This window comes from Colias eurytheme, chromosome 5, assembly GCF_061535395.1.
Source record: "Colias eurytheme isolate Ceu_HAF_F1 chromosome 5, ilColEury1 Martin Lab GWU primary, whole genome shotgun sequence".
NCBI classification, from domain to species: Eukaryota; Metazoa; Arthropoda; class Insecta; order Lepidoptera; family Pieridae; genus Colias; species Colias eurytheme.
Window position 1 is genome coordinate 5,437,414 of NC_142984.1, and position 24,942 is coordinate 5,462,355.

The window sequence follows — 24,942 nt, forward strand, 5'->3', positions numbered from 1 at the left end:
TCCACATTATCTAGGCTACAATGCGATTTGTACTGCGATACGGGAGAGAAATAAAGTTGTGAAGTGTTAAAGTTTCATATTATAAGTGGGTCGTGCAATACTTTGCTCGTATTCAGTAACGCAATGCCCTCAAGATATCTAAGCTTTTCTTTGAATCAGTTCAGTGGTCCGTGACTTATACCCTTAAGTTATATTGTACATAACTACGTATTGTTCAATTCTATTGTAGTGTTATCATTGTTGTATTTCTTGCAATTGAAAAGAAGTTTATTGTTGGTGTTGTACTGAAATGATACACAAAGTTTTATTGAAAACATTCATTTATTTTACATAAACGACTAAAGGTAACGTTATCTACATAGGCATTATTTATAATTAATTCTTAAATTACATTTTCTATAGATATGTTACATTTACAGAGAAACGTCGACAACTCCAACCCCAAACTAAGGGAAACTTAGGTGTCCTTTTAAGAACAATATTACTCATAATAATTACTATTTACATTCAATTAAAAAGTATACTTTTAATTAAAGGAATTTTGAGTTAGAAACCGTAAATTAGAGCGAAAAAATAGTACTTTCATATTGTTAGATAATAGTTAAGATTACCAGTCGAGTACGTATTTTTTCGAATGTAGCAACTTAGTTGTTATAATATATATTTTTTGGTTTGGAGTTATCGATGTTGTTTTTAATCATCTTATAATTTGACTACTGTCACATTTAATGAAACTGAATTGCAATAATTTTATGTTACAAATGTTAAATATAAATCTTCTATTGATATGGGTTGACAAATTCACGTAATATAGCCGCACAGGTGATTGTTGCTTATACAGCCAGCAGAGGGTCTAGACTCTAGACACTCCTTCAGAACCAAGTTTTCAGAATGCATCCTTTGAATGTGCCAGCATCTCTTACTCTAAAGTGATTTTCATATTTTTTATGTTGAACATTAACAGCTTAACAGATTCGTAAAAAAATATTGAAGATATTACGTAATTCTTATTTTTGTTACATAATAATTGAATTTAAGGTAAGTTTATTAACCATTTATGTTACTATTTATAATTTAGCAATTGAATTTAAGCTATGTTTATACAAAATCTGTTTATGAATGTAAAAAGCACGTAATATTGTCTTTTTTTAGAGAATAGTATATACATTTTTTATGTAAAGGTACTTAAAGTAGGTAAACATTTAAAAGTTTTCATTTTTGTTTAATGTTGGTACTGAATATAACGATGTACGTATATGCATAAAATAAAACAATTAATTTTCCACATACTGCATGATACACAAATAATTTATCTAGTATGTTGTCGGTTATATTGACTTATCTACACAAAAAAGGATAAATCAATACTTAGAAATGACAATAAACAAGGAAGAGCTATTTTTATTATAGCCTCTATAGAGTCAGTCTATACAAAAGCATACCAATTTATCTTGCTTAACAACGTTGATTTATTTCTATAGATTTTTTTGTTTACGTAATGTCTTTCTAAATTGCTAAGTCTATAGAAATCCATCTAGTCCAACCACAACAACGGAATATTTTGTACAAAATAATGAGATCAGATAGATGTATGGCACGTTATTCATAGAGTCTATCAGTCTTTTATAAGAATAATTATTTACAATCTGCCTTTAAAACAACCTAATACTTCAACAAACTGAAAAATGAACAAAGTCACAAGAGTGTCAACGGAACTTACAGAAAATACTACGACTGGAGTTATGACTAACGAATGTTACAATGGAGCCGCAATAGGTTTACAACCAGGATCCAATCGTGTGCAGTTTTCGACTATTTTTGCACGAGATCTCTCCAAACCATTTTGTTCATATTGCGTTGTCAGACTTCACTATTCCGGAATTTTAACACAAAAGAATAACGAAGGTACGAGATATTTCAAACGTCCTTTTACATTCTAAGTATTCTATATTTTATACAATGCTATGACACAAAGCCTCGTATCACTGTTCTAATATTAATTATTAATGAAAGGTGTTAATTAGTTGAGAGTCATTGGCACTATAATGTTGATATATACGTTTTATGTCAGCTAATAATTGCTAAGATTAACGTGATGAGAATATAATGTTCTTGGACGGCTCCGCTACTCGAGGACTGCGTTGAATCATAATCTGGTTGAAATAATAAGAATTATGAGAATTTCTTATATCTTCTATTGTACAAATAATTTAACTAATTGATAATGCAAACTTAATTAAATGAAAGCACAAGCAAAAAGTTGTACTATAATAAATATGTTCACAGGCTGATGATTGTAAAAGTATAGTGATCTCTCATAATTGCAATCAAATAAAAATTTGATTGCAATTAATTTTTAAGTGCCAATAATACATTATAACTCACCAATATCTTTCCATTCCTCGACCTCGTAGTCCCCGATGACTCTGTTTTCAGCTGAACTATCTCGCCAACGATTTCGATGTTTACCTGGGTACGAAAATATTGATTGGATCAAAAATAATACCAATATTGCTCTTCTAAATTTATTACGGCAAAGTATTTTGTGCCACAACAATATTATAAAGAATGAAGAGGAAAACCCAAATCTGTAACAATAAAAACGCACATTATAAGTCAAAGAGCAAACAAAATCGCTTTCCCACAATAATATTACTAACGACCCAATTGTACGGAAGCATTGGGCGACGGAGGCAAAACCAATAAATACAAAATCCACCATCGACCTTTTCTGTTCGACACCTACTGACGATGAATGTATAAAAGGCACGTGGGCCCGACCGAACTTTTGACTATTGCTCGTCTAATCGTGGTTTACTCGGCTATATCGAATTTTCAATTTTCCCAATAAGCATTCGGACAATAAAGGGTGGATCGAGACGGACATGAAAAATTAATTCTGAAATTGTCAAACACGGCTGAAGGAGGGTTTCGTTAGAGACTTTCTATTTCGACATTAATTATGACACTGAAATTATTTTAAACGCCCAATCGGAGTCCAGTTAAATCTGTAATAAAATTGTTACAAGTTTTAATTATTATACTTCTATTGTTGTTACCTTTTTTCTTTTGTGGAAATGTAGGGACGTAGTTGATTGTTGTACTTATAGTTGATGGAGCTGGTATTTCTGTGAATTAGATTGTTTGTTTTATAATTAGTTTGCAATAGCAAAACATTATCCAATGATGAAAACTATCACTAATTATTTATTACTAGGTTTCCGCCCCGCATAGTTCCCGTTCCCATGGGATTTCCGGGATTGCGTCATTTTCCCATAAAAAGTAGCCTGTGTCCTTTCTCGGGTATCAAAATATCTCCATACCAAATTTTATGAAAATTGGTTCAGTAGTTTAGGCGTGATTGAGTAACAGACAGACAGACAGAGTTACTTTCGCATTTATAATATAAGTATGGATTTTTATTTTGTAATTGAATGCGACTGTCTTAGTTAATGGAACGTCGAAATGTGATTGTTAACTCTAAAATACTCCTTCCAATACGACTCAATAATGAAAATAGTTTCAATACCATACTGCCATAATATTTCATCGGATGTAACCTGGTTATGAATAATGAAAGGATATTTTGCACTTAGCTCGAATGATAAGCTAGAATGTAAATAGACATTACCGTCAAGTCGTATAAGGCCGTCCGTCTCTCCAAGGGAATTCTTGGCGACACAGCGGTACGATGAGAAATCTTTAGAAGATACTTTTCGAATGATAAGATTCATCTTACGGCTGTAACCGTCGTCGTTGAGCGATGTGATATATTTGTTTCCTGCAATAAAATATGATCATATCGATATCAATATTTTTAACTTGTATTTTTTATATTAGGTATTTACATTTCGAGATCTTTACAGATTTTACAGTTTAGATTTTAGTAATGTTAATTTCCTTTTTAATATACTTAATAAGTTTTATTTGGATTTAAGATTGACCTTCATTCTAAGAAACATATCCTTAATTTTTTTTAAACAATCTAGAAAATATAAACATAATATTGAGAAATAAGTTTGGTACAGAATATATGACAGACCTGATATAATCATGTCGCCCCTGTCCGTGGTCCAATAGTTGATAGACGATGGATAGGCTTCAGTGTGACACTCCAACGTTACGTCTTGTCCTACATACGCAGCTTCCAACTGATTTGGGATCGATAGCATCGGTGGGACTGCATCCAAATACGTTAATAAATCACCTTGTTAATAGCTATAACGCACTATGTGGTGATACTAAAGCGCTTATTTATGAAATGATGCTTATGGTGGTTAAGTATAATTCAAATAAATTCAAATTCAGTCAAATAAAAGTCTAGTAGATAGTCGTGTTCTATTAAGGTAGTTGATGTACCTAATAAAATTAAGTATGGTAGTTTTGCACTTGTCAGCATTGACGACATTTCCATGGAAACAGCGATTCCAAAAATAATCGTAATCTGAGAAGAACTTACTACGTCCGGAAGTCCGGCGAAGTACGTAGCTACTTTGAACTTCACCTATTTAGTTTAATATTAAATACAAGAGCAAAATAAACTGGCGTCATATCCGTTTTGAGAACAAACGCAGCTGTACTAACTTGAAATAATATTTTCTGTAAAATTATAACAATGCAATTACAAACCTGCATTGTCTACGAAACTTTTGCTATTGAAGTTACAATTTAATTATAAGGAAGACTGCAACTGTCAATTTCCCTGTTATAAGTTTACAGATTATATTAAGCTTATATAGTTCAGATGCGGGCGGATGGCTAGGGCAGCTATAATAGAAAATCACGGTGAATTCATCAGGAAGTCTCCTTAGTTAATCGAGTGAAAATTACGTGAGAATTTTACGTATCCTTTATGAGATTTAGAGAGCTGCGAACGTGCTGAGATACGGAATGTGATTTGGGGGAAAGAAACGTCCCATTAGTTTTCAGGATGAAACGTCCTCGGCGCAAGCGCTCGGTTAGAGATAGTATCGCCATTGTCGCCTTCTCGCCGTATTCAAGTCAGCATAAAGCTCTAATTGGGCGCAATTACGAACGATCCGACGGAAGGCACAGTCAGGTAGACGTTGTGTCCTCGTAAATACTCGTTAACGACACTCGCCCCTAGAAAAATAATATCTCTAAACGCTGACTCTTAAATGGAGGCAACGGCGAGAAAGTATTCACGTACTTATGAGCGGAAGCGTTTGAGGTAAACTTAATAGGCGAAATCGTTGCGTCTCTTAATGAAAAATTGGTATGATTTTTATAACTTATCATTATTACATTTCTATATTCTTCGTCGTGTTTTTCAAATTTATATGTGAAATTATAGCGTTCATATTTATTCGTGAAGTTCATAACGAGGGCTTAAATAATTAAATGAGGTGGTGAGAATGTGACATGTGGTAATGAAACATGATTGTAGGTACAAGGTGCTAGGTATAGCCACAGTATAGCGATCGTACTAGTTGGAATGATATTGATGTCTGTCTGTCAGTTTAATCGGTTCGTATGTAGCTAGCTATAGAGAACATGCTAGTCGCTCAATAAGCTTTGATTAGAAACATGAATCTCCGGCCAATTCAGTAGAAATTGACAATAGTTCATGAAATAGATGACGTACTTATTAGTTTAAACTGGCCTAAAGCTATAAGGAGAGAAGATTAACAGATTTAATATTTTTTAGTTTAGTTAAGTTTAGTTTATTACTGGCACTGGTTAATATCTTTTGTAACCAGTGTTTTGTACCCCTATCACTTCCAAGTTTTTTAAGCTAAGTAAGAAATCAAATTTGTGATTAATTTATACGACGATTAAACAGTTTATACGTAAGCTTAATCAGTATTTTACTATGTGGAAAGCCAGTGGCAACAAAAATGAGCTAGTGAAATGTACTCAATGTATAATAATTGTGTAATAATTTGATAGTTAAGATTGAAATAAAATAAAAAGAAGGATTACAATTAACTTCTAATGTAGTACTTACATTGAACCATGAGAACTACTCGTTTGCTGATCGATGGTGGGACGCCGTTGGATGCTATACATAAATAAGCACCCATGTGAAGACGTGACACTTTTGATATCGTTAAGTTTTCACCATCAACCACGTTCACTGTAAATAAACTAATAATATAAGATTCATACACAACATCAAGGAAATGTCATTCGTAAATCGTATTATTCCAGTCTTTGTTTTGCGCACAACTGTATTCGCAAAACTATTCGCTCTACGTTATATCAAACATGCTGCGAGGTATGAAAAGGAATTTGTTCGACGAAATGTAAAAGAAAATCTAATACAATATTATAGCGGACAAATTCCGTTTTCAATTTCTGATTCAATCTTGTAAATATTTCGACTATGCGAAGATTGTACAATTGGGTTGTGTTGAACGAAACGATTGGTTCAAGTTGTCATTTCGCCAAGAGGTCGCTTTACAAGCCATTGGTGTTTCAAATTTGTTTAATCCAGAACGGAAACATAAAATTCGTTCTACGCGAAATTATACCGCGAGAAATAAATCTAAAAATGTCCGCCGTTTCCTTTTATTTTCGACAATCTATGAACTCGATTTGTTCAAGTATTCCGTAGCCCTCTCACTCGATCTCAAGCTTGTACTTTCGCGCTTCAAAAACTTCCCTTTTTCCATCTGTTTTGTTTCTTTGCGAGTGAGTCTATATAATTATCGTCCGGAGAGGATGTTTTGACCGGATATTTGTTAAGAAAATTCCATCTTGTTGCGATTGTGTTATTCGTAATAAAATATATTTCACTGAGTACAAAAGGAAATAGCTTAGAAAATTGTATTGTTCGTTTACCTGACTCGCCATTACAGTTGAATTCTTGGCCGTCTTCCCGTCGCCACATGACGTACGGTTCCGGATAGCCGGTGGCCCGGCATACCATCGTGACATTTGTCCCCTCACGTACTACCATGTCGGTGGACGTCATGTTGTCAATGATCATTGGTGGCACTACGGTTTATAAGAAAATCACGTGAATTTATAAACTTCGTAATTGAAATCTAAATCAGTTTCTTTTCTTTAATAAACTGCTTATACCAGGTATATGACAAACAGTTATTTATACACTGTTCTATTGGGAAAATACTTCAATGGTATTAAACTGAAATGAACTAACCTACAACTTGTAAATAGCCCTTCCTGGAGCGCATGGGGTCAGTGTTGACCTGGCACATGTACCAGCCGCGGTCGACCTCCTGCACGTTCTTGATGTGCAGGTACCACGAGCGGTGGTCGTTGTACGACAGGCTGATGCGCGGGTTCTGCGTTATGATGTTGTGGTGGATGCTCAGTATTGTCTGGGTATCCACTCGCACCCAAGCTACCTAGATTAAAATTCAAGATTGTCAGTAAAATGAAAGTATTTGACGTGGAAATAAATTCAAAACAATATTTTATCGTTGTTTTGTAGTTTACCTATTTTTTATGTAATTAGCGTATGATAAAATATAAGTTCCATTGAGCATGGAACATTGCCTTAAAAATAGCTACTTTTCCAGCCATTTTTACCATTATTGCTAAAAAGGTTTAAATCATAAAACAATTAAAAGGTTTAATTACAGTGTTCCATTTCTTCGTATCAACAATATTTTTCGCAAACATTCTTATTGAGCATAGGAATATTCCAAATATTATTTCACGAAAATAGCAACAACACAATAAATTCGAAACATCCGGTAAAATAATGAATAAATAAAGCAATCAATATTGTTACGCGCAAGTTCACTTTACATAAACCAATGTAACGTTATTAAAATTATTTCAGTTCTGAAAATGGGTTAATTATAACACATTCCAATACTTGTAAGTCTATAAATAGAATACGTATATCGAGCCCTCTTTACCGACGATGCCTCTTAACCTCACGTGGATTGCTCTTAGTGAAAGAAAAAATATTTACCTACAGAACAGTTTAAGATCTGAATATTCATTAAGTGGATAAGACTTAAGGGTTGAGACTTTAGTGTTAATTTAATTTTTTAAATTATGAGCACCACATGAGAAAGACATCTTGTAAAATATAATTTGGCTTGATATAATATTATGATGATGTCTTTTCTCAATCTGTTCTTATCAGAATTATTGTTATAATAAATGTCACTGTAAAAATAATATAAAATAAAGTTTTGTAATTTAATTGTTTACTTCGATATATTTTAACAATAGCTTACATACATTACAAGTCAAAGAAGTTAAAGAACCTACTTATAAAAAATTGGGTTACGTTTAGCAATAAACAATAATTATGTTTCTAAGAATTTGGTTTGAAATGAAGGTAAATATTATGTAGGTATGTATAACTATTTATTTATCAGAATTTAATTTCTTTCTTTTTCGATTTATAATGTTTGTTGTTACTAAATAATAATAACATTACATAAATTATCCTTTACATCACACGACCGTAATGGAGCTCATAGAAAAAATCACGTAGTCATTTCGTATTCTGCACTATAATTCACAATTCCGAGCACACAATGAGGTAATTCAATAATCTCTTTGTTCCAGACCACAATGGTTCACAGAACGCGAGCGTGGACTTATTTATTCGTCAAAGAATATTAAATCGTCTTTAAAACTCTCGTCCTATAGGGTAAAAGCCGGATAGTTGCGCCACTTTTCAAAAAAGCTATATTATGAAAAATTATGTACTTAATAAGAATAATGCAACATGTATATCAAAACATAGGTCTTTGAACCATCATATTAGCCTATTTTATTAAACATAATTATTAAAGGTTTTGAGTAAATCCGGTTTTATTTGACCTCTCAAATGAAGGATAGTTGCCTAACCTAGCGGATAGTTGCCTATCGTAAATAATACTTCAGAGGATACTTGCCTCGTGAGTGGATAGACGCCTCACAATATTTTTTTTAAATAAAAACAAATTTATATCAATTCATTTAATCAGTCTTTATTATTTGTTTTGCTTTTTAATTAAGAACTAATCAACATTATAAATTTTTTTTTGCTATAAAACTATAATAATATAACAAAAATAGCCTCTAAATTAGTTATACGTAATCACATATTAGTAAAATAATTGATATTTATCTTAAAGATAGAAGAAGAATATGGCAATCAACTCTGGCATTATGCGCATCACACACGGTGAAGATACTATAATATTTATGTTAAGATTATCTAATATAAAACGTTTTAGTATCTTAAGGTATCCGGTATCAGCGTTCTGACCATCATTTTTCTTTTTGTCATTGCGTACTAAGATCCCTGTAGAACCGCCATCCTGTTACAAATGACCCGAAATTTTGTGGGTCGAGCCAAAGCCAAAAAGGAAGAGCCTTTGGTCAATTTAATATAATCTGTGTCGGATTCAGTTTCGCTGCTAGTAATATCAATACATCTTTTGGTCTTTGAAATTGTCCTCGTTTTTTCGCAATGCTTTTCTTGCTACCAGATGGTTTATTATTTACTTTATTAGAATCTTTATTTACCGCTTTCATATTTTTAGTTTCTGTTATTCATCTTTCAGGAGGAAATCCTGCGTCTTCGAGCTTCAGTATATGAGTCACTAGTCTTTTTTTAATTTCAAAACCAAGGACAGGGTATTTTCCTGGAAGTTAAATAAAAAATTAGCGAAATGAATATTGTACCGGCACGGAGATGCCTTATTACCAATAAAAACGCAATAATATTAAACTTCTAACTTGGCTACGTTCTGGAGTGTTACTGACCTTGGGTTAGCAGTTGTTGGTTTTGCTTTTCGTAGCGTCGTTTTAATGTACGGGAGGGTATTCCGTACATTCAAGATATTTCGTTGATTACTTTTTTTGTTTTTTATCCAACTCTTTGAACGCAAGACCTAAGCTTTCTTCTGTCCAGCTTATGTGGCGTGGTACCACGCCTGTTTTACGTTGATATTTGCGAGGCATTTTGCTCACCTAAAACCGTTAACAATTTATTTGATTTTACATGGATGAGCCTTGGGAGCATTGGACCTATAATCGGAATACTTATTTTATTCAAGCTAAGTTATAACCACAATGAGTAAAAACAACACAAACAGAAAATATCTGCCTTTGCTAGTGAAAGAATTTATAGTTGCGGATAGTTGCCCCGAGAGCAACTATCCGCACAAGTTTCTAAGGCGACTATCCTTTTTGATACGGATACTTGCCCTTTTTATTTGCGAAATAAATCAACAATATTTTGCAATAAAATGTAATTAACAGTATAATTTAAAGTCTAATGCACGCAAAGAACCATAAACTATATTGAAATCATAATTAGTAACAAAAATATTCAATACAAATGACTTACCAATATAGTTTCAACGCCTATCGAAGTTTCACCGCGGAACAATTTCGCTCGCACGGATGAAACGATTGACACTACACTAACGATTGACGTGGCACTGAGGTCTGCAGGAGGGGTACTTACAATTATAGTAAATCGTTATTGCCACTAATGTCCGTAACATAGTGTATTCGAAACTGCGGCAAGTATCCAACTGGCGCAACTATCCGGCTTTTACCCTACGCTTCATCCCTGTGAAGCTAGGCAATGGGTACGAGCCATTTCTATTATGCTAACTGAACGTCCCAAAGACGCTAAGCTTAGACGATAGCGACCAATGCTTGAACGTCTTTGCAATACATTTTTATTCTTCTTATTAGTATATTTAATATCTACAATAATTATGTTATAAACAGCTTCATTTTATGCTCGCTGCTATAGTTCAATCGAGAGTATTACGTTTTCAGCAGCTTTTCAGCGTATTTGCTCTGTGTACATTAGCATGTTCAGCTATTCCTCTATTGCTCTCAAAGCTCTATGCATATTTAGATAAACAAACTATGAGGTAACATGTCCTGTATCATTTAAATGACGTCACAGTTAATCTTATAACCCAATAGAAATTTTATATGCTACAAATATGAAGACATCAGTTGGATTGGAGCAAAAATGTCTTGAGAGTATGCCAGCCATGTTACAGCCGATTTTTAGATTTCACCAATCTTCTTTTTAAATTTACAATCTTAAACGTATTTCTACACTTAAACGCATTTTCAGTGTAACTTTTAATAGTGTAGAGAAAAATGGACATAATCCTTTTTCTAACATTAAATCTGCATATTACACGCCACTCCAATTTTCCTAACTAGCCGTCCTGCATGATTAATAACTGGCGAATCGTTTCAGAGCAAAGTGATATTAAGTTGGCTTGTTAAAACTTTAGTGCGTCGCACGAGCGAAGTTGTATGGAATTTCAGTTACTATGTATCCGTTTATGCAATTATAGTTGTAACTGGTCTCTCAGTAGAATATGTAATGTGGATCTTGTTCGGCTAACTTTGATGAATGTGGATTCAATCATCTGTTTGATTATCGTGCTTACTCGGAAATCGCTGTGAAACATGCGTATGCAGCGTTTGTTTACATTTCTCTTCTTGCTTGTATTTCTCCTATTAAGCTGTGGATCTCTGACACAGCTAGAATGTTATTTAATTTTTAGTTTATGTATATTGTATATGTTTTTTTAAGTGTAGCATCTGTAAAAGGTACGATGGGATTCACATCGTCTTTTTGCACAAAAATCCCTAAATAAATGAAGATTAAAAAAGCTGCTGTTGCATAATACGCAAAGAAATGTAATGTTGTATTTTAATATTAAGTTTGGTGATTATTTTAGTTTATTGTTGATTTATTTTACTATCTATTAGGTATGTAAAGTACAATTATTATCAATTTTGAATACCATAAACCTATTGTTTATTAGGTGACTGTTTAGCATCTAGATCTTTACAATAATCTATACATATAATAAAATCGTAGGAAAGTCAAAACTGTACATTGAATATTTTTTTAAAAGAATACATATTCCATGATCTATATTCGATATAGAAGCCAAAAATATAGTTTTTAGAATTTTTGTCTGTTTGTCTGTTTGTCTGTTTGTCTGTTTGTCTGTATGTTTGTCCGAGCTAATCTCGAAAAGTACTGCATAGATTGACTTCAAATTTTGCATGAATATTACTAACAGGTCGAGTGAGGTTTTTTTAAACATATAATCATGCTATCACCTCCGGGGGAGGAGCTGTGAACCTTTACTTTTCTTACGTATTCCGTGTACTACGACAGCGTACAATCTAAAGACTCATGTTTAAATGTTGTTTTTGAGTAAGCCATGCTATTATCTAGCTTTACACTATAAAAACTACGTCATTTACGTAATTTGGGCAGAGAAACTGTTTAATGAATCTTAGTACTATAAAGACAAATTTGATTCAGCGCCATCTATGAGATTTCGTAAAAATCAAATCAATTTACATGTTAACACTACTGAACACAATGTTAAAAATTAATAATTTAAATATAATTATGTTAGTTATTTATTTAACTCTTTAACCCATAATAAATCTTCCCTTCCCTATAAGGTGCGCTTATAATTCGTGTGAATATACTACATTTTTAAAAGTGAGGGTAGATGTATATTATTTTAAGTCAAACTAGACACCATTACAGTTAATCTAATATTGATTGTGTTCATTGGTTACATTTTTAAAAATCTTCGTGTTTTAATAATTCGATCACGAGGCGGGACTCTAATACAAAAAGGTTAGTTCGTTGATAATTATTATTCCTTCATCATTTACATGTTGTTAGTAAAAAATAATATACTTTGACTGTTAATACTTTTGTTCAGTATTTATCTATATGATTATTGCTTGGTAATTAATATATTTTCATGTCGTATACCTAATTATAAACATAAGTGTGATGTGAAACTAGCTGGATTTATTTTTACACACTCACAGTCTTATATTTTGTGTTAATGTTAAAATAGTATTAATAATAGTGTAAATCATAATATTTTTTCAAAGTTAAAAATATTTCCTTTTTTCTGATGGTGTTGCCATCGAATTAAACCGCGCTGTCGTTTCGTTCACAAAAAGTCATGTTATTAGGACCGAATATGTAGCCGCCTCAACTTACGGAAACGAGAGTAACCTGCGTTGTCTGTTAGTTATTGTATAGTCGAATTTAACGTTACATGGAAATTGGAATCTAAATATATGTATACCTACTTATATTAAATCTGTAGAGGTCAATTCTGCACATGAAATATATTTCCTAAATAACTATTATTTTTCATATTCGTGAGCAGAGCAGCAACTCCATTTTTAAGCTTTCGTCGCGTGTGCGTTCTTAATGCGTGTATCTTAATGGTTAAAGCTACACAGAAATCAAGTATGAAAGAAATGTTCTCCATATTATATAAAAAATATCTTCCGACATCATAAATGTCTATCTTTTATGGTTGAGCTTAGGAGTTCAAAGCTTTCTGATTATATTTGTCTACTAGCTGTCCCCGCGACTTCTTTCGCGTGGAATAGTGACTATGGGACCTATGACCATGGGCTCAAGGTGGGGCAACAATAAAAAATCATTTTTATTTTCATGCTCCCACTCCCGCGCCCACTCGCACTCCCACGCCATATGCCACGTTCAGTCCCAATCCCACGCCCACGCCCACTCCCCTTCACAATTAGTACCTACCAGATCAAAGTCAGGGTAAGCGCCCCACCCAGCCCCACCGTGGCTACGCCCATGCTGAATTACTACTTAAGATACAATTATTGAGTAAATACGTACTAAAGTCCGGTCGCGAAGCAGAAAGAATTTCGTACAATGACCTCTTTACCTACTGACAGTGGTCACAAACATTTTTGAATGAAGTGCAGTTTACATGAAATATTTGGAGGAGAAAATGTTTTTTACTAATTTATTAAATAAATGTCCTCTATTCATTTACAATACTTATTAGTTAGTTACATTTTAACTTTTTCAATAACAACGATATATTATATAAAAAAAGTGTGCGTGTACACACATAAGAAGTGAAACTTCTTTATGACCTTATTTTTCAAAAAATAATTTACTATGTAGGTACAATATTACAGAAATACGTTATTCTAACACGCGATTTCGACTTAGGCGGATTTTGATTGGACATAAAGAGTTTGAGGTTTATTCTTATAAATTTTGAATTCACAAAATCATAATTGAACACCTGACACCAATCAAGCAAACACAAACCTTACGCTCTCAGTTTAAAGGTTTACAATCCCTAAGGACGGCGGTCATTGCACCTGTGCGAGCAAGACACATTATTTTTACAAGGGAGTGACAGTGACAGGTTAATGTACGAAATTCTTCCTGCTCCGCGACCGGACTTTACCATAAATAATTAAAAGAATTGTTATTAAAATTTCTTACTAAACTGAGCTAAAAAACTTACGTACCAAATTATTAAAGAAAATCAAGAAATGAAATGCCTAACCTATACCAAATAGTTACTACATAATGTAATTAAAAATTATGATTAGTATATAATATCGAAAATCAAAAAAGAAATGCCTAACTAATTCTACGTACGTGTACGTCTACGTAAAATTTCTTTTAAATTATGTCATATTATTTTTTAGGAACCAGGGGGGGGAGAGGAGCAAATTCTATTTCCTTCCTTTCTTAAACGGATGTTTTTAATAATCTATGGTGTAGCCACTGATCAGCTTAATCGATACTCAGTTTTTATCAAATCCAGCAACAAATCCAAATTAGATCTTTCCTGTCTCACGCACGTAACTAAAGGCTGAAGAGAGAGAGAGCACGTAACTAAACCGTTTAGACGAAGAAAAGTGTATAGAAAAAGGAATAAATAATTTCATAAACTTCCCGACGATCTTTAAAAATAATAACTTTCATTTTTTTCATTCCCACTTTTACCCCTATGTAGGTATAATAAGTGGATGAACCAATTTTGATACACTTTATCTAAGAACCAGCGTCGGAAAATATTCTGCCTAACAAAAAAACCGCATCTAATTCGGTTTACCTGTTAGCCAGCTACGGTGCCATAGACAGACACACACACACACACACACAGAAATACATAGCGGTCAAACACATAACACCAGTCTTTTTGCGTCGGGGGTTAAAAATATAATACGACATAATTTAAAGGACATTTTATGTGGAAAATTTACCTATACACCAGGGTAGATAATTTTTGAAACAAAAAAAAATCGCAGTAGGATGAAACCCATTAGAAAAGGATATGATAAAAATGTAAGGAAAAATAAATTACGGTCAATCGGAGTTCGGGAAGTGGGAGGGGGGGGAGCTTTTAAGAGAAAAAAATGGTTTCTCTCGATTTCTCGATAATAATAACACCTGCTAATTTTTTCTACATATTTTAATTGTACAGACATCACTTTTCCACAATTTTATTATATGTATTGCTTCACAAGCATTGGCAGACGACAAGCGCTTGTCGCCATCCGTCGCGATTTGAACTGAGCGTTCCCACGGCATGTGTGCGTATGGCAAGCACTGGCGAGCGACAAGCGCGCCGATTTCCATGGCATGTGGTGTGGTGTGGCGCGGTCGGATTTGTGAAGCAAACATGTCGTGGGAATCAGGCTTTAACTTAATTTTTATTCACCCGCATCAGTGCCACCTAAAAAATCTTTATATCGAAATTCGAGCAAAGTTAAGAAAATGAGAAATAAGAGTTCTCAAGGATCGTTAGAGATAAGAGGCTTACTATTGACCGAAAACAACATGTGTTATGCCGAACCTGAAACCGCTTCACAACGAGAATTGCGGCTCACAGCTGACCGCGAACGGCATGTACTATCCTGTGAGACCGAAACCTTCACTGAGAGGGTATAACGTCTCACAGCTGATCGCAAATGGCATATTGTACTATCCCGTGAGACCGAAACCCTCACTGAGAGGGAATTACGTCTCACAGCTGATCACGATCGTCATATTTTATCTCGAGAATCTGAAACTTTTACTCAATATGAAGACCGTTTGACAAATAATAGGGTGCACCATAATATTATTCGATCTCTCGAAGATGAACATGAGCATAAGCAATGACTAGAGTAGGGACGCGAATATTACCATTATTTGAGACAAGAACGATTAATAAGTTTGTTTAATGAAAGATTAAGAATTGAAACTATTGGTCTCTTGCAACGGACGAATAGCGAGAGGCCCGTCTTACTGCAGACAGATTTCGACATAGTCTTAATGACTTAGAGGTAAACATAGAAGATCAATCTACAAATTCGGCGGTGGGCCGACAAATATAAAAGTGGGTTTGCTTATAACCTCACAATTGATTACCTACAGATCATCTTTTGTATAGGCGATATTAACGTAGTATGTTCTTTTTGTAATGCTTTAAAGTGGAGTAAGGAGTCGGCTTTCGTTTGAAGATACGCTGGAACCTTTGAAATCACTACTTTTAAGTTTTAGAGGAACATGTGCAATCTAAACAGTTCTTAGACAATATTAGCTCTTATAGTATTGCGTTTTAAATGATCCTTTGGTGCTCAACAATTATCAGATGCTCCTTTCATTCTTACTTTTAAGATACAAGGTCAAGTTTATCATTTGATAGGATCCCTTTTGCCTGAAGGCCAACCTAAGTTTCTTTAAATATATTTTGTATTCGACTACGACGAATAATCGAATACAAGAAATCAATATTTCTCGAATTTAAAACTGAACTCATTTCACAATTTTAGAACATGTTAATTCATCAGGTTAATCCGTATATATGCGTTTTAAATCGACATTAGAAGCTTTTCCTCAAGATGGTGATATTAATATAAAATTGGTATAAATGCCGATAGACGGAAGTCTATCAGCACTCAGGAATTCCCTGAGCGTGTTATAACGCCCAGGCCACAGTATTACAATTTTTCCTACAGTAGGGCGACGAATGTATTTTCGCATAGCAACGGAGGGGAACTCGTGGGGGGTAAAGTGACGCGGGCCACGTACCACAAACATGCTTAGTTTGTGGTACCGAGCGCGAAAGAAAGTCATCGTGTTTTTAGTAAAGTTACTATGTAAACTAACGTAATTTATTACTTAGGTACATATTCTATAATGGTGCGCTCAAACTGTTAATCTACATTTAATTTAGATTATTATTTTAATTACTAAGAAATGTAGAATTTAAATCACATTCATTCATGTTTTCCTCAGATATTCGATGTCTATGATTTTCGATGATTTTAAGATTTTCTTATCAGAGTATTCAATTTTAATGTAGTTAAATGTTATAAGAGACAATTAAGAACATTCAAAAATAAAGTGTCACGTATTTTTTTTAAACGACGAATGACGAAAAAATACCGAATCGCGGACGAAGTCGCGGGCAACAGCTAGTATTTAATAATGCAAATCAAACAACGATTTAATCCTCCAAGCTAACAGACTAATACATACCATAACATCTTAGTTATATTTGATCAAAATATGTTAACCCAACGCTTGAATATCCAAACTTCCCAAGATGATAATGCGATAGCACAATCTTAACAACGGCAGTGAATTTTTATGGACTACATAGCGTTATTACATAGAAAGGAAACAGTGATATTGTTATTTGTTGTTTTCGATAAAAATGATTATGCATTTTCTTATTTATTATTTGAATGATATTGTAATGTAATATAGTTTTGACTTTTCGTTTTAGTGAATAAATGGATTAATTTAATAAGAATACAATGATGTCTTAAAGGACTTTCGTATATATGTATATAATATATTGAATAAAGAGGGGGTTATTATACTACATTTCGCATAAGGATAAATAAAAGTTTTTATAGTGTAATTTTTTCTAATGTACACGATTTTTAACATATTACTAGAACGTACGCGATCTCCAAAAATAAAATTACATTTAAAGACACATTAGGCTTTAGGTTTCACATGAATTTCGTGATAATAAAATCGTGTACCTTATATCCTCTAAGGTCCTCCACCACGCAGGCGAGCAGCGCGTCGCGTCCCACAGTGACCGTAACATTCGGAACCGGCTCCACGAACCGCGGAAATAGGGACTCTGAAACAAACACGTGATAATATATTCCATTCTATATTGTCCGCATTTGGCGCTTTTTGTTGTTCCGTTACATCGGAAACCGCAGTAATATCCCCTTTTTATCAACGCAATTTTATCTTTGTATAATTTATTGTCATATATTGGACTCGGTTCAATTATATTACAGATACATAGATATACATACTAGTACCACATCTTTATTATGTATTTTACACAGAAATATCTAAGTTCTTCTAGCCTCCATACTTCTAGCAAACCCGTGAACAAACTTCAGAATTATAAAATGAAAAAGAACCACCCATTCTATGAGAACTATGGCCAGAGGTACTTGATGTAAAAGCAAAAACAAGCAGAAAATATTTTATGTAAATGCGGTATACATGTCGATATGAGCGATGTTTCAAAGGCTACAATCTATTTAGGATAAACAACCTGAGACATGGAAAAATATCCGCGAATGATTGATGAGGCAACGCGAATAGAACAAATCCATCCAGGGCCCATCAATCTTGACTGTACAGAGAACGGGCTTCTTGCAAGCGACGTCTACGTCTCTAATGAAAGAAGAGCTTACCGAGCGCGTACAAACAATTGGAAAATGTTGTTTCTAATATACAGCGTAAGACAGATCGTCTGCGGCGCTTTTACCGAACTCGCTAATACGTAACGAAATTATAACATACGATCTTTTCTATACACTTCGAATTATAAAAATTCAAGTTGTTTTAAGCTCATCGCCTTAAAAAGGATTCCAAAAACTCTTTACATTATTTATCCTCATGGAAACTAAAATGTGGTTTAAATAGTTAAAATGATAAATTTAAATGGTGTTGTCGAGCTTGGAAAATATTTTAAAATATTCGAGCGACTCAACGAATACCTTGGAATATTCCTCGTAAAAAATGTGAAACAATTTTAAGGTATTCTTTGTAGCATTAGATGCCTTTCAAAATGTCAAAGAGGTGATCAGTTTGTTTTTTTTAAGTTCTGAAACCCAAAAAGTACACAGAGTTGAAGAAGTGACCGTAGCCGGAAGAGGAAACGCCTGACTTGAACGCAATTACCCTGTCCGTGTCGAGAGAAAATAAGCGCGACTTTAATTTAATTTTTAATAAGCTTAAAGTACGTTTCGTAGGTTAAACTTATTAAAATCTCTGCTAATTGCTTTATATTAATTTATTTCAATTACAATCTATTTAATGATATGTACCTATAATACGGTTATTACGGATATTATATTTAGAAATTAACTATTTCTAAATATAATATCTTTAGTATGTTTATACTTCAATGTATCCACTAATAAATATAATTGCGATTCAATGTTTAATTTACTTTATTAAAGTACATGCTGTAGAATTGTGTTTTACGATGCCACGTAGAATGATTTACCAGAAGCTGTATAAAGAGCTGTTCCATTGGTTAAATATAGGAACTGAGTTGGCAAGCAAATGTCATTTGGGCACTCGAAATTTGATTACTTAACTGCCAGTGTCATCAGGTCAATAAGTGTTTACAGATGCACGCGATGAGTCCAGTCCTCGCCGCCCGTATTTACCTAATTGCCATAGTCCAGTGCACTGAGACAAAAGTCCACGTTCGAGCAAATTAGATTCCGCGAACCCCGGCTCCTGTTTCGAATACGCGAATCCCCGCTTACCTCTTTTAACGTAAATTAACTGCCACAGATTACGGACTTGAAATTCCAGAACAGTATTCCATTTTGCCGGATTGTGATTATTGCGAACTTGAAATCTACCATCTTCGATCGATTAAATATGTTGATACAATCAATCATTTTATAGAACGCACGACTAAAGTTTTTAGTGATCGACAGTCATTCGACAGACGACAAGTTACAGACATACTTGATTATTATTATTTATTTAAACTGGGAAGTCCCAGTGTCAAAAATAAGCAGTTCGTTTCTATTTTGAATTATTTTGGAAATAAAAGCGAGTCTGGTTAATGTGAATCGTTGAGTCTCATGCAGCGCTACCGCTTCGATGGTACATTCATGAGTATCGATTTTATGCAAAATGCAACAAGATTCACTTGAACGCGCTGTCGATACGTGTTATTTGGAACACCTATGTATCGAGCAATTACGTCGTATCGATGCTAGCCCATGTAATGGTTAGATACAGCATCATCCGATCGAGATCTGGGAAACAGAGAATTGAAGTAATCTATAAACATGACGCTCAATTAGCGACTAGCGCCTTTAATGAAACTATCGACCCTCGCCTTAGAGTGAGATTTTAATTAAACTTTGAAACGCAGAAAGTAAGGTACGTGTACAGTAAATAATTATCGTAAAATAATTTAAATTGAAATCTTTGTTCTCAATCTGTTTTATACGATAAAGGAGGAGTGTTTGAAAAGTACAATGTTTATTTTTGCGCTACAGTAGCAAGTTAATGAATCATCAAAGTAGCCAACGTGTATGGCATTTGATATGTTTACACCATAAAATATTAATTTTGATTATTCTTTGTTTATCGTCAACGTATTTTAGATTATATTTAATCCCTTATTCCATTCACTTGCAGAAATAAAATAAGGATACTTAAATCTTTTAGAAGTTGTGTAGTTATTAAAGTTGGGAATGCAAGGCTCTTTAGTTCCAATTCGAACGACAATGCGCTGCTTTCCGCATTTAATGAGACTATTGGAAATGTTCTCAGTATTTCAAGTATAATAGGTTTAGCTTTTTTACCAAGGAAAGCATAAACATTGATTCAATATATACATTGAAAATAGAGAAATAGCCAATAATCAATCAATTTGATATATGGTCTATGTTGTATCTTATTTTTTATTCAATAAATTAAAAGTTACCGAATAATTAATAAAGACATAAATAAGAAAACTGCATGATCGCTCCAAAAGTAAGTACCTATTCACCAACTTTTAATAATAAAAAGGAAATAAATTCAGTTTCGCCGAAGTAACCATGTTTATTTATACACTGTTAAATTCATTGAAATTAATTACTTATTGGGATTTGCTACTACTGAATTTTTAATTATCAAATTATATTACCAATCGCTCAAAGTTTGACCAAGTTAAAGTTTAACAATGAAACTTTTATTGCTACATCTACAACCGATAACAAAAGTTAATATTGAAAAGAATACTCTTTAAGTGCCTAATATCAACTCGAGACGATGGTTATAAGAATATCTGCATGACAGGTTGGCGTTATATTGCTGTTATAAATCAAAGATGGCGACAGTGGCGGTGCGAGCGTCGTGCCACCTCGCAGGCGACACCAATCAGATGCATAAATTGTACCTGGGCACCACCATGTCTATTTCACACGCTAGCACCATTCTTACGTACTTTTTGTTCCTTAGCATACTATCAACTAGCAACTTCTTATAAACACTTTTTAAAACAATTCAAAATCAATTTAAAATCTGACTAATTATAAGTTGTCAGATTTAAAAAGAGAATCTCTAGTTACGTAATGCAATTATCGGATACATCCATTTACTAATTGAGCTGGTAAGCGATCTATTCGCAAGCAAGCGAAATAAAACTAAGGAGAAAGAATAAACACACTCGCAGCATATCGTTTATTCGACAACGGAGAAAAATAACATTGGGGTCAGCCAGCAGATTGCGAGAGCGAAACTTTAAAGCGTTGAGCACACCGTCAGCACGAGTGCCTGACAATGGTTTCCGGCTCATATCGTCAGATTGGAAACGCGAGACGCGAAGGTGAATTACACAATACCGCGTGAGCAACCACATTTTCCGCATTTAGTTCGTGACTACGATGCATCGCTGTTCAACCGTTAATAAAATACGATTGTGGCGCGGAAACCGCACATCGAAAAACCGGTAAACGTCGCGTGAAATGCTACTGGTGCCGGCATCGGCATAGACATCAAGAAATATGGCAAACGTTGCGCACATACGAAATAATATATGGCACTATAGGAGCCCGTGTCGACCCGTGCCGGCCTCTTAGACTTTTATTCATGCTTTCCTTCTATCATTATGATTTCAAAATAAAGTGCCAAGAATGGTAATAGGAAAGTATTTTACTTCGGGAATATTTTAATATGCTAAATTTCAATTCTAATTTGTCACATTTTATGTTTTGTGTCGTGCTTTCTTTGATTGAGTTTAGCTTATTATAGTCCTTTCCACCTAAGATGATTTCTGTGACACATCGATTTTTGACACGTGTAGAAATGTCCTTTACTGAAATCATATCAATTGTTTTCGATAATCGATAATATTTTATATGGTAATGAAATCGATTTGAATATAGTACCTACCAAAATTAGTTTTTTCATCATTTCACCAACAATTAACTAATGAAACTTAGCAAACAACAGCAACAAAAAGTCAACAATAACAATTAGTAACAATAACAGAATACCACGTAAAGTATCAATATAAAAATGCAACTTGTACCTATACAAGGCTAACGCACTCGTACAGACGATTGACTCGATTGACAAACGATCACAAGATGGGCGCCGATTATATGATTTTCCAACTCTATGATTTTTCAACGATCCATTTCATGTACACGAATTGCGTAGGTATTATATTTTTGTGTTATTTTATTTTATTTTTCATTATATTAAACTAAACAATACGGTTTTTGATTTATAAGCTTAAGATGTTTCATTTTTATATTTTTGGTAATAATGCCGCCATAAAATAAAAATATTATGCACTAAAATTATTTTGGTGTTTTAAGCATAAAATACGTAATTCGGAACACGATGAAGTGTCACAGGAATCATCATAGGTGAAAAGGACTATAGATAATATAATATGTAGATCAAAAATATTTAACCTACATTTGTCTTTCTCCTTGTTTTCATTATGTGCACTATACCTCTAATGTATGTAAATTATTAACAGATGTACAGTAATAAATACATCTTTTTCAAACAATTTGTAACTAGTTACATGGACAGTTCTCACATTAGCTGATAGCCTTCAATACTTTTACAAGAAATTGAACATCGAAAATAGTTAAGAATCGTTCAGATTTGGGAAAAGAAAAACAAATCAGAGGTAGAGGAATTTGAAATCAACAGTAATCTGTGTACGCGAAAACGCGGAAGGAGATGGATGACAAGGAAAATACGCGAGAAAATTCAAAAGGAAAAGCAAGGTGGAGCGGGCGCGGAAAATTGGCTTCATTAAATGTTGGCGGGAACACACAGATGTGACGTTAGAGTCAATGTACCACAGATTATTATAAACGGTGTCTATGGTAATCTAGTTAATAACAAGTTTATGTTTGTTAAGTTGTTTAAAGAGGGTTATGGAATAAAATGTTTTTTTAGAATAAAATTAATTAAAGAGCTCACTTAAGAAAATGAAAAATGTGATTCTCGAGGAAAAAAGTATGTTTTATATGATTTATAAATTCAATTTTTAAATAAAACAATAAAGTTAAGAAACCGTTCAGAAATTTTCAAATAGCCCGTTTTAAAAAGTTTACAAAGTTCCTCTTGTATAATTAAATATAGTAATATAATTGTTGTATGGGTCGTCTACATGAAATAAATTAAATTATACAAAGAAGCGATAATAAGAACAAAAGCTTGATTCTGACGTCCGGTCCGTATGTCCCGGATATTTTTTAGAGTACCGACTGTGGGCATCGATTTGTTTGTTGTAGCTTGGGTTAGTACATTACCGTTATTTGTAGCTTGGGTCCGATTTTCGAACAAGATGTAGGTTTGTTAATATATTTTTACTTGTCGATTCTACTATATTGACTACATAATGAATTTGCTAGATGGGTTACTTATTCAGGCAGTGTTAGAGCTAAATGAAGTATTATTATTTATTTTATAAAAATAATAATAAAAAAAGAGTTATGTTACCTACATCTCAATTTATGCTCAATATAATATGATTAATTTGCTAATAAAATTATAGCATTAAATAAAATAAACCTATCCCTATAATTAACAGTAAACCTACACCTACGTGTAGGTTTCCTGTTAATTGGAAATAATAAATTTATCTGGTGAATATTTTATCGATACCATTTTCATTTTAATATTTTTTTTAAATGTCAACATGGATATTAAGTTAATTGTAATGGTATCTATTAAAACTAACCTTTATTGCTTCAATCAAGAAGGAAATTACGTTATTTTTTAAAAACACTGCGTCAATTCTTATCTAATTTTTACTAAATACGTTTAAGATTGCGATATTATTAATGTAGGCTTGCAAAATCCTTTACCTTTTTCTGTATTCTGTGGATCCTTTGAGCCGAGCTTAATGATTTATGATCCGACTCGGTCTTAAGATTCCATTAGCCTTGTTTATATTGTATTGTCATGTGTAAATAATATTGTATTATTATGCATTATACCTACACGAGATTATATTTTAGATTGTATGAGTAATATAGACTTTTTAACGGATTTTAAACGCGATTTATTCATTCTATTATTTTCCCGACGTTTCGAACACTTTACAGCGAGCGTGGTCACGGGGAGTCTCCCCGTGAGCACGCTCGTAAAATCCGTTAAAAAGTCTTTATTTTCTAAATGTATAATACTCGCGTAAAATCAAACATCAGAAAATACTTTGTATGAGTAATAAACAGAATATAGGTAGTTAACTATTTAAAAATATTGAGGACCGATTTTTTTCTATCAAAGCCAGAATTAAGCGTTTATATATGACTCAAAAAATGGCTGTATAAATTTTCATAATGTTCAATAGATTATCTTGATATGAATTGGTATATATTCATTATGTTAAAACGATAAAAAGTTTAAGGAAATTGTCGCCGTTTGGTACATATTTAGCATAGTCACGGAATCTAAATCTAAGGCGGTAGGTACGAAGTTCGCCGGCTAGTAAATTATAAATCCGTCCCACCGCAGTACTGAAAAAAGGCTAAAAACGAAGTTGCATTATTGCATTAAAACATTGTCTGTACCGCACAAAGCACATGTGCTCCTGTAAATTGTGTATTCATATTGCGTAATTCACACGAACGCGAGGGCGTAAGTTTGCAATAATATTATGACCTTTG

General features: G+C 33.4%; 1 protein-coding gene across 1 annotated transcript in view; it reads right to left on the minus strand.

Annotated features, from left to right (window-relative positions):
• Nucleotides 1-1,203: 1,203 nt before the first annotated feature.
• Nucleotides 1,204-24,942, minus strand: part of LOC149908452 (lachesin-like) — a 28,586-nt gene continuing 4,847 nt past the window's right edge. The window contains exons 2-10 of the mRNA XM_090102279.1: nucleotides 17,800-17,903; nucleotides 7,127-7,334; nucleotides 6,805-6,960; nucleotides 5,969-6,097; nucleotides 4,043-4,180; nucleotides 3,632-3,781; nucleotides 3,060-3,128; nucleotides 2,386-2,469; nucleotides 1,204-2,153 (exon numbers count right to left, since the gene is read on the minus strand). Of these exons, the coding sequence (XP_089958405.1) occupies nucleotides 2,068-2,153; nucleotides 2,386-2,469; nucleotides 3,060-3,128; nucleotides 3,632-3,781; nucleotides 4,043-4,180; nucleotides 5,969-6,097; nucleotides 6,805-6,960; nucleotides 7,127-7,334; nucleotides 17,800-17,903 (1,124 nt within the window). The 3' untranslated portion in view covers nucleotides 1,204-2,067. The remainder of the gene's footprint in view (nucleotides 2,154-2,385; nucleotides 2,470-3,059; nucleotides 3,129-3,631; nucleotides 3,782-4,042; nucleotides 4,181-5,968; nucleotides 6,098-6,804; nucleotides 6,961-7,126; nucleotides 7,335-17,799; nucleotides 17,904-24,942) is intronic.